At 39.3% G+C, this 11,404-nt stretch overlaps 1 protein-coding gene and 1 non-coding gene across 2 annotated transcripts in view; one reads left to right on the top strand and one right to left on the bottom strand.

The window, feature by feature from the left end:
• Positions 1–827: 827 nt before the first annotated feature.
• The window catches only part of MPP4 (MAGUK p55 scaffold protein 4), a 36,948-nt gene continuing 26,371 nt past the window's right edge, over positions 828–11,404 (bottom strand). Inside the window, exons 16-21 of the mRNA XM_068543826.1 lie at positions 9,371–9,541; positions 7,707–7,787; positions 4,526–4,619; positions 4,023–4,131; positions 2,883–3,017; positions 828–1,096 (exon numbers count right to left, since the gene is read on the bottom strand). Of these exons, the coding sequence (XP_068399927.1) occupies positions 905–1,096; positions 2,883–3,017; positions 4,023–4,131; positions 4,526–4,619; positions 7,707–7,787; positions 9,371–9,541 (782 nt within the window). The 3' untranslated portion in view covers positions 828–904. The remainder of the gene's footprint in view (positions 1,097–2,882; positions 3,018–4,022; positions 4,132–4,525; positions 4,620–7,706; positions 7,788–9,370; positions 9,542–11,404) is intronic.
• Positions 1,972–2,075, top strand: LOC137765598 (U6 spliceosomal RNA). The gene has a single exon (XR_011074241.1). It is a non-coding gene; the product is annotated as a U6 spliceosomal RNA (small nuclear RNA).

Below are 11,404 nucleotides of genomic sequence, written 5' to 3'. Positions count from 1 at the left end.
AATTTTCTTCGTTTTGTTTGGTCGGGTTTCTTAGAAAAATAACACATTCACTTTAAATTTTAAAACTACAGATGTTTTGAAGCATACATTCTGTTTTATAGTTAAGAAAGAGCAGAGGGATGGCATGGATGTGGAAAAAGTTAGGGAATGATGCAAAAGATGAACAGATGCTAGGGCAAGAAGAGCGACTGGAAGCCTCAGACTTAAGGAAGTAAGAAAAGCAAGACTTCGTGGAATAACATCCTCAGCCCGTGGTTTTCTCAGATGTTGGTCTCTAGCACTAAAATCCATTGCTCTTTCCTAATTTAGGCATAAATGTAGATACTGGCTTTTGGGAAAATTAATGATTGTTGCAGCCCTGATCAAAAGAATAATTTTTCCTTGCAGCCTAATGTGTAAAATGAGAGCAGTGCTGTTTCTGTAAGTTTTGATGTTAGATGTGAAATGTGTATATTAACCCTTCTTTCTTGCAGTTAGTCAGCTAGGTACTTTTTGTCAAATCCATGTTTATAAAACAGAAGTTTCATAAGGCAAAATACAGTTTCTGAAATTAAATACGACTTATTTTATTTACGAAAGCTCTTTTTATCTGAATCATACAAAAGCCATGTGAAATCTGTGAAAGGTTCTCTTACTCAGTGACTTAACATTGTTCATATTCCTACCAATTGCTGTATATGAGGTAAAGGAACACATTTTTCCCTGAAAGCCAAATAGATAACTACATAACCATACAATACAGTTTTTTTTCAAATAAGATTAATTAACGAACTGCAGCACTTTTAAAGTTGCACACATTATAATAGGGCAAATACAATAGTGCTGTTTTAGATTGCAGCTGTTCTTCCAGCTCTCTGTAATAGGTGAACATTGTTAAAACTCCAGTATTAAGCAGAAGGCCTCCTTAAGATTCAGTATCAGAGGAAACCCATGTCGCTGGTACCCACTGAGGCTCCTCCTGAGCCTTCTGAACTGCAGACAACAACTGGGCACATGCATCTTGCAAGCTGTCATTCACAATCACGTGATCAAAAAACTGACCAAACTGAGTCTCCATTTTTTGGGCTAAATCCTCCATCTCTTGTAGATCTTCATCCTTCAGGAGAAATAGAAAAATATGCATAGCAAACTTAATGAGACAAATAGAAATAATATGCAGTTTGTTATTGCTGTTACATTCAGTTGTGTAGCTGTTTATAAACACAGTTATGTCATATAAATGTCCTCCATTCTAAACCACAAAACTTATGTTGCTATCTTTAGTCTTACTTAATGTCTCCCAGGTCAGGTTTTCACAAAATTGAGTAACAATTTGTAGACAGACCAATCCTCTCAACTTCCTATTTGGACTTAAATTATCTTACCCTATTATCTAAACACTAGAAGCTCTCAAACCATATACAACATAAAACCAAAGAAATTTTACCAGTTAAAAATAAATAAAACTTAAAACATAAATTTCAAATGAACATTAATCTGATAAGAATGACATTATTTCGAAGACCTGGTTCTTCGAAATGAGGCATACCTTTATTACTCTTTGCTTCATGATGACTGAATTCACCTATAATATTGTCTATTTCTACTATTGTGAAATGTTCATTTAGTCAAGGTCCTTTGGCCTTCACTTGGCACTAATGCATTAAATTCATTGCTACTATTTTCTTATTTGTCCACAATAATTAAAATAGTACAACTTATTGCTAATGCAATCATAAACACAAACATAAATACAGGCACTGAGATCTTGTGGCAGTACTCCTTTATAAGATGACCAGAAGCAATTTTGTTAATTTTTTAGATTGCCGTAAAAATGAGAACTGAATTTGAAATGCCCATAAGGCTCAGAGAATATATCCACAGACTCCACTGTTTGAAATGCAAACTGGAGAATCAAACTTTCATACGGTAGCCATTGAAAAAATAATGAAGATAAAAATAGAGAGATAAAGGATAATATAATGATACCTCATGCTCCCATCAGTAACACATATACTAAAATTGGAATGATGTAGAGATTAGCACGGCCCCTGTTCAAGGATGACATGCAAATTCGTGGAGCAGTCCATATGTTTAATTTGAGCTTTGCAAGATGAAAAAGTTCTGGAGATCTGCTTCACAATATGAATAGACTTAACACTACTTAACTGTACACTTAAAATGGTTAAGATGGTAAGTTTTGTGTTTTATGTTATATGTTTTTTACCACACACACTTACATGCACACACAAACAAGTGGATGTAATATCTTGATCTAGGTGATGGTTACCTGGGTGCATACACATGTAAAAAGTCATTGAGCTGTACACTTAAGATTTACACACCTTGATGAATGTATGTTATGATTTAAAATATTTAAAGTGTATTTAACGAAAAAAATATATATGTATATCTGGGAAAAAGAATCACTTGATTAATCCCACCTGGCTTGGCCCCTCTATTATTGCTATAATCATTAATAAACATCCTTTGTGTTTTAATATATATTTATAAAGGTATCTCATATTACAGATGAGATAATTGACTAGAGCATTTTAAAGTAAATTCAAATGCTTTTGTAAAATAAATAATCTATTTAAAATACACACACCCAATTTCTGTGTGACTGCAAATTGTGGCTTGAGGGCCTTTTTTTTAAAAGCTAAACCCAAAAAGAGGAGAAAAAAAAATGAGTAGCCTTATAGTAGTTATTAAACTTTATTTTAATATCTATAAATTATGTCCAGTAAAAAGGATAAATGAAACAAAAGTCATAAATTTTTGTTTCATTAGAAACAAAAATTATATTACTTAACATAGGGACTCTCTGGAAACAATACAGTAATTTTTTTTACTAGGAAAAAACCCCCACAATACACTCATCTATTTCCTCTGTATCTTACCTTGAACTTCATGTCCACAAAGTAGTTTGTAATGATCTTGGCATTTTTCCGAGATTGCTTCATACAACTCATGCTAGATGGCTTTATAAATATGACATAGGGCTTCAGTTCATGGGTTCGAGCCACTTGAATACCCTACACAGAAAAATTAAATGCACATTTAAAAACAGAAGTCCTAGCAACCAAAATATCTCAGTTGGGAGAGCATTAGATTGAAGATCTAAAAACAGAAGTCCTAATTTCCTAGAATCAACATGAATGTTCTCAAAATTTCTAAGAACAGAAATTAGCAGTTATTTTTAACCAGAGTATATTCTCATGTGCTCCCAAGTCCTCAACTCTAAAAAACATTTTAATAATTAAGAGATGGAGTTCTGGAATCAAAATTAAGATCAAATACTGGTTCTTCCTCTTGCTAGCTATGACATCCTTATTGAAATCTGAGAATAGGATTCTATGCATGATCTCGTGGGGAAAAGACAAGGACAGACTCTCAAGACCAATCAGCTCTGTTTCACCCTCACTTCCCTTTCCTCTTGCCATTGTCTCAAACCAGATAAAACTGACATCTTCACACTGACCACCAGTTTGACCACCAAGTGAGAACAAATCTCATATCCCCTGATTTTCTTTAGCACACAAGGTATATTTTTACATGACTACAGAAAAATGCAAAGAAAATACAGGATTATAAAAATTTGGACTACACGTTGTATGTTTTTTATCTTACCTTAACTTGCTTATTCCTGCTCTATTCCACATATGGTCTCAGGGAGACAGCTATCGATATGATAACATAGGATCCTCACCTCCTTGTGTAAAGCAACATGTTATTCCCTCCACAAGAAGTTACCTTGATGCCTTTGTGATCAAGGTCAAAGCAAGATTCTTAGTTTTCTTTATGGCTACCTGCTCAGTTCTTTTTTTTTTTTTTTTTGTCTGAGAAACTAGATTTTTTTCCCCAGCTAAGACAAGATAATGGCAATTGATCCTTCAAGTAAGATCCTGGTCCTTAGATATGGGAAGTGGTCTTATCCTAACAGAATAAAGTGTCTCACTACAACCTAAAGCATGTGCATAAAATGGATGACATGCATTCATTACTTTGGGGAGATGGGAAATACTCCACCACAGACCCACCTGAGGCTCTAAGTCCATGACACAAATCTTTCCTTCATCAAGGACTGCTTGAACAGCATCCACACTAGTGCCATACAGGTGGCCTTTGTACTCACCATACTCGAGCATCCTGCAAGGGTGGAACAAAGAAAACAAGAACTGTTTCTACAGGTAAAATATTATTAGTAATAACATAAAGATAAACTCCAACAGAATAGAATAAAATATGTGGATCTTGATGGCACAAAATGAATTAGTGGATATTTGGCAGGAGAAAAAAAATATGTTAGGAGATCTAGGACTTAACTACTTCTTCAAATTCTCTAAAATCTGCAGCTCAGTTCTGCTCCCTCTCCAAACTCAATGATTTGGTGTACTAGTAAATCAATATACATTTCCTTACTCAATTTTCCAGATGCAAAAAAAATTACCCCAGGAGTTTTGGACAATGCATAAAACTAGGGGTTCTATTTTGAATGTTAAACAACCAAAGGGGAGAATCAGATTCTGGACGTCTAGCTTACCTGTGACTATACATGAGGCTTTCAAATGTTTCCTTTGACACATAGTGATACTCACGGCCATCCATTTCATAATTCTTTTTGGAACGAGTAGTATCTGACAAAAAAGGGAATTTTAAAAAAGATTTTAGAATCTTCAAAATGTTTTGTTACCCATATGCGTTTGGATAAAGATGTCTGATCAAAATAAATAAATTAATACATAAACGGATAGATAAATTTAATGCTAGAACCAAAAAAGGGAGCCAGACTGGTGATAAGAAAGTAGAAGTTCTCATATCAAAATCAGCTAATCATAAGCCTTTGTGAAGTGTTCGTGGTATAAACTAGACCAGAGTGTGTTATGTATTAAGCCAAGATAAGAAGGCCCTAAGGGAACTCTTGCTGTTACTTCGGAACAGAAAGTAGTGAAGTATATGCGAGCCCTAAGGTGGCTAAGGCCCCCCGGGTAGCAAAACCAGCAATATCTTAGGTTTAGATAATGCATTTCCCAAGATCTCATTTCATCCTTCACATTCGTAGCTAGGTAAAAGGTTATTATCCGTAGTTTACTGATAAGTAACTGAAGATTTTAGAGAGTAACTAACTTGCTCACATGAATAAAACAAATGAAAAACAAAGTTGAAAACAAGCACCTAGGTGTCCTGACTCCTCCCAGACTAATGTCTCCTATTATGCCAGACTGTCTCAGATTTGAAATGGAGAAAGCTCATGACAGTCTGCAGTTTTGCCCAGATGCATTAATATCCAAGTGAGATGGTGATTAGTTTTAGCGATCTCCAGAAAGGAAAGATTGGTGGAGTCTGGATTCAGTCTGATTCTTTGATATCACCACTTTGATTATAGATTCTTCAACCTAAATAGTACCTGGTTGTAGAACATAGGAGTTCATTGAATACCTAAAAGTGATTCATTGTCTGCTCATCCATTTATTCAACTAACATATACTGAGTGCCTATGTTCCCGCTATCATGTTAGGTTCTTAGAACACAAAGATAAATAAGACACGGTTCCAACTCTGTGACCTGTATCTACTGCAAAGCTGCTAGTCCCTTAACCTGTATTACAAAAAATTCTCCTTATTCATAAAAAAATGTGTATTTGTATTTGATAAAGTTTAAGGATGAAAAAGATCAACATCTGATGATATCAACACATGGAAACGACCAAGTAGGAATTTGAAACAGGCCCTAAATGATAAAAGGAGTTCCGGACATTTCAAAAAGCTCAGAAAGCAAAGGTCATCTGGGGATCATTTTTGTTTTTTCTTTATTCAAGCCTCTCTTTATATCTTTATAGTTCCTACAGTTATGCCACTTCTCCTATAGCATTTTTGTTTTTGTCTTTTGGTCGTGCTGTGCAGCATGCGGGATCTTAGTGACCCAGCGAGGGATTGGACCTGCGTCCCCTGCAGTGGAAGCGCAGAGTCTTAACCACTGGACCACCAGGGAAGTCCCTCTTCTAAAGCTTTGTACTGAAAAAAATTCTAGTTCTCAGGTGATAGTAAATTATGTAAATATAAGCCTAAGATGACCCTTTCTCCTTGTCTTCTACTGGACTATATTTTATATGGTAGGTTAAAGTCTGTGAATTGGTGCATAATTCATTTTAAGGCATTCATTTTAAGCTTAAAACTGTTCACTCAATTTAAAAAGCAAAATATGGGCAACATATTCCCACTTTGAATGATGGTTATCCAGACAACTTACAATTCTTCTGTGTTCTGTGGGCATTTTATTTTTACCCAGATTATTGAAAATGGTGATTTCTTTATTAATTTTTGTTTTTGAGATTAGTGTCCATACTTACATATGTAAACTGTACTTGGAAAGCACAACCTATGGAATGTGGTCATAAAACAACTTTGTTTTCCCTGGCCCTGGATGAAATTCCCATGACTCTCCTGATTGCTCTTAGGTTTTAAAAAAAAGTTCATTATCATTCATGCCAAGAACTCAGCCTCAATTTAATGATTAAAATTCCATTCCCATGTAATAATCGAAATTATGAACTTCATTTATATTTTAGGCTTCTTCTCCCCACAACTGGCTCAGACTGGCCTCACCCAGGGAAGCCTGCCATCAGAGAAGTCAGAAGTCAGGAAACTGAGTTTGATTCAGTTCTTCTCTTCCCTTTCATTGCATTTCTACTGCTCCTCCCCCAATTTTATAACTATGCAAGGCTAGAGTGCAGAGAGAGAGAGGAGAGGTGAGCAGCGCAGGAAAATTATTACTTAATTGATGCGGATGCTGGTTGCTCTTGGCTCCTTTGAGACCTGGCAGATGTTTAAATCTGGCTCTTTATCTCCCAGAGGATGTAGTGGGTTATTTTGCAGAGGCTACCACCACCACCAGCACTGCTGCATATCTCAAATCCATCTCTATTCCACCTAGCCATCTGTGATTTCTTCCACACCATCGGGTATCTGGGGATTCACTTTTGGCCTCCTTTTACAGAGGCTTCCTCTTGGGCAAGAACCAAGACAACCCCAGGCTGACTTTCTTCCACGTTATCCACCCAGATCTGGTACTTGGGGAAAATCACAACTCTTTTGCTGTGACAGACTCTAAAAGGGCAGCTACCTCCCAAAATACAGCCTTTGGCCACTTCCTCTAAGCTCTCATCCTTTAGATTTTTCAGATATAATTCTGACACCAGTCTTCTGTGTCTCCCAAACAGCAGGGAACACATATTAAGCTCTTTAAGTGGTTTTCCTAACTTCTTCTCTCTTGCCTTGAGATGAAGGGGAAGCACCCACACCCACATGCTCCTCCAGCTTGGATGGTATAATACTTATAGTTTATATAAAATTATATGTGCATATATTAAAATTAAAAATATGATAAAGCATTTAAAGAGCCAAGCACACCGCCAGGAAGATAGTAAGTACTGAATGAATGTTAGCCATTATTGCTAAATATTTAGTTTTCCTGAAAGGTTATCTATATGATTGCTAAAAAATGAAAAGAAGAGTCACCTTTTAAAAGCCTATCTAGGCTACATGCTAGTAAATCAATTTCCTCTATTAAAATAAATATAGTTAGAAATATTGAGGACTATCTCTTGTGTCTTATATTTTTACAACAAAGATGGTATAACATAGTTAAGTGAGATGAGTACATCTGTAGAGGCAAAGAAAGTTCTACCAAAACATGAACCCCTATGAAAGAAAAAGTAAACGTACGTGGCACAGCACTTTGAAAACGGTTCGGATCAAGTTCAATGAGTTGTCTCCTCAGTTCATTTACTCCAACACCAGAAGGTCCTAAACACAAAACACCACACATGGAAATTATTAGAGGTGGATAAGTAGAGTTACGTGATGAAATCATCACTTCAGTCTTCCTGTTGAAGACACTTGAGAGCACATGGTATTGGGGAAATAACATAGTTTCCATTCTCATGAATTGAAATAACCCCAGAAAACTCTTGGGAATTTTCTTGGTGACCCATGGAGTAACCCACACTTCTCCAACATTCAGAAATGAGGTAGGGAATTGCAGGAACCTGTCACCCCAGCAAACTTTGTCTAATGTTGGATATTCAGAATTCTCTGGCCTCGAGTCAGATCATTTGAGACAAGCTGCCTTTTCTCTTCCCATGAAGTTCCTATCACATCACAACCAGCTTCCACAATTACAGAATTCAGGGACACATCTCCTGACAGATGGTGGAGTCAGCACCCCCATATGCAATTGGAGATAGGGCTGGCTTCATGAGCAGAGAACTGCGTGGTCCACAAGCCCATGCTTAGGCTACTGCGCTTGGCTTAATGTTTTCTGCTCCCACATTGAAATTCTTAATCATTTTTGAATAAGGGGCTTTTGCATTTTCATTTTGCCCAGCATCCTAAAAATTCTGTAGCTGGTCCTGGCTGTAAGGTATGTTGTTCTGCTCCAAAGGGGCCTGCCTTGATCACAACTGGAATACACAGAGAAGATGGCAGTAAGAGGTAAGTTCCTACTGCAGCAGTGGCCAGCTTTGCAGAGATCTTGGTCACAAAGCAGATTATCTCAGGGCTCCGTGGCTCCCCTGGTGGCGCAATGGTTAAGAATCCGCCTGCCAATGCAGGGGACACAGGTTCGAGCCCTGGTCCGGGAAGATCCCACATGCCGTAGAGCAACTAAGCCACAACTACTGAGCCTGCGCTCTAGAGCCCAGAAGCCACAACTACTGAGCCCACGTGCCACAGCTACTGAAGCCCGCGCGCCTAGAGTCCATGCTCCACAACAAGAGAAGCCACTGCAATGAGAAGCCCGTGCGCCGCAACGAAGAGTAGCTCCAGCTCGCTGCAACTAGAGAAAGACAGCATGCAGCAAGGAAGACCCAATGCAGCCAAAGAATAAATAAAATAAATTTTTTTAAAAAGTAGATCATCCCAGCACTATATTTGCCCTGTTCTTCAGCACCAAAGATACAGTCCAGAAGACTTTTAGGCACTCTTCTAAAGGAGGTGGTTACAAATTTCTTAAGGGAATGAATCTTAAGCATTTTAATTTCTAATAGAGACTAATGATCCAGTCTGGGGGGAAACATTCATCTATGCTTATAGAACAAATTCTAAACCAGATATTAAAAAAAATCTCGCTTATAACCTAATCATACTACATCTTGTTATTACCCAGGTTCATATACACCATGGCATACCGCATTCAATTGTAGACAATAAAAGCACGATCCATAATGTTTTATTTATAAACACACATAAAAAGCAGGCTTTATTTTTTTTTAAGGTGTTTATATGCAGGTCTATAAAGACTCTTACTTTTACCACTACTCCCAATGCAAGACTACTGAATCCAGGAGAGCCTCGCCATGGTTGAGGAGACACTGCCTTCGGGGACATACCCACGAGCACGACGAGGCGGTGCTTGTCTGCAGGGTGTCGCTGGTACCGCACCACCTCCTCGTACGGGGCGCCCGCTGCGCCCGAGCAGGTGCTGGCGCCGCACACCTTGGCTCGCAGCTGGCTGAGGTGGGACCAGCGGCGGCAGAGGCGCATGCTGCGACGGAAACCGGCTGCGAGGGAAGAAACGCACAGGACGTGAGACCCAGGGCGGGAGAGATCGCTTCGTGCCTCACACCTGACGGAGCATGCAGCGACTGTGATCCGGAAGAGTTAATTCACACACATCTGTCTGAAGGTAGAAGATAGGAAGCAATACAAAGGAAAACAACAAAATGCCCCCACGTGACCTCTAAGTTGCATCCAGCGCCTGCTATGTGCCGGGCATTGGTGCTGGGGATACAGTGGTCAACTAAACCAAGCCCATTTCCTCATGGAATTTACATTTCATGCAGGAGGAGAGAGAAAAATAAACTGCAACAAAAATAAGTGCTTAGAAGAAGGGTAAGTGGATGGTGACCGGGACACTTTTTCAGGTTGGCGGTTCATTTAAGCGTCTCTGAAGAGTCGACATTGAGCAGGGCTCTGAATGATGTAACGCAGCCAGGTGAGGAGGCGTCTGTGGGGAAGAGCAGTCCAGGCTGAGGGAACAGCATTGCGAAGGTGCAGAGAAAGGATCTTGCTTGGATGCTTGCGGAAGATAAGGAGGCCTGTGTAGCTGAGGGGCAGTGAGCAATAGGGAGAGGGTAGGAAATGGGGTTGCAAAGGAAGCCAGGAGGCCACACAGAGACTTGGTCAAGTGTTGGATTGTGGTCAAAGTGGGATGGGAAGCCGCTGGACGGTGGAGAGTTGGGTGTGACATGATTTGATTTATGTTTCAGGTGGATACACTTAGACACAGGCAGGTTAGGTGGTTGCCCACCACTGTGTGCTCAGTGGCAGAGTTGGACATCTTAGTGGTGATTTCCGAACTCCTAGAATCCCACATAATCTGCCTACTGAATCACAGGGCTTTCTGGTATTTTCAGAGCCATTCCCAGGTCCTGTCAGAAGATAGAGCTAGGGACTATATGTGAATATATAAATACACACACATTTACATTACTTGTATCTATATGTGTTGAACACCATGAGTTCACACCAATGCCTACAATGCCAATTCGACACTACAGTTTTCATTCTAGCCTTCCTCCTTTCCATATGGGTAACTCCTTTCTCTAAGAGTGGGAAATCTAGCTCTTATTAGCCTCAATACATTTACTTATTGTATCAGTTAACAGCACCTGGGCAGGATGGGTGACGCATAGTATCCAGCAGCCTGGCAGGAAGTGCCAAGCCCAAACTAGGTAAGGGGGCATATTTATAGAGGCTGTGAGGTGTCGGGGCCCAAGTGATGGCAGCTGCCCCACTCACTTTGGCTCCAACGACCTGCTCCAGGCTGCCATCACCCCTGCAGTGATGCCCTCCCCACCCTGCTCAAGCTCTGATGCCCCACTCTAGGCTGCTTCTTCTCCACATGTGTGTAGATGCCTACCCTACTCAGCCTGCCTAATGGCTTTTGGGCTGAAATATTCTGGAAGGGATGCAGAAAAGTGGCCCCATGTTTTTTAAAGCTCCCCAATGATTCCAATGTGCATCCAGACCTGGGGACCAAGATTCTGCTTTACAGACCCTGCAGCCCTGCTGTTTTCCCACTGTCTCGCATAAGGAGGAAGCCCAGCATGGTTTTAAATGAATAGTGAAGGTGCCTGGTCTTTCAGAAAGCTCTGCTCAGTTCATGGAAACGTGAACATAAAAAATAAGTTTAGTGGTCAGAGAATTGGTCTCTTTAGAGTAAGGTGAATACATTATGGAACAGACTGGAAGAAAACAAAAGATTTGTGTTTGATGATTAATTAGGAGATATCCAGTATGAATCAGATGAATTACGATAAATGATCAACACATCAGAATACTGATTATTTTTTTAAAAAAGGATAGAGAGAAACCAGAACAAGGAACAAGTTTGGGAATATCCATCAGTGAAAGAAGCTTTC

Source organism: Eschrichtius robustus, chromosome 5 (assembly GCF_028021215.1).
Source record: "Eschrichtius robustus isolate mEscRob2 chromosome 5, mEscRob2.pri, whole genome shotgun sequence".
Lineage (NCBI taxonomy): Eukaryota > Metazoa > Chordata > Mammalia > Artiodactyla > Eschrichtiidae > Eschrichtius > Eschrichtius robustus.
Note: the sequence above shows the minus strand (reverse complement) of the source record. Positions and strands in the feature narration are given on the sequence as shown.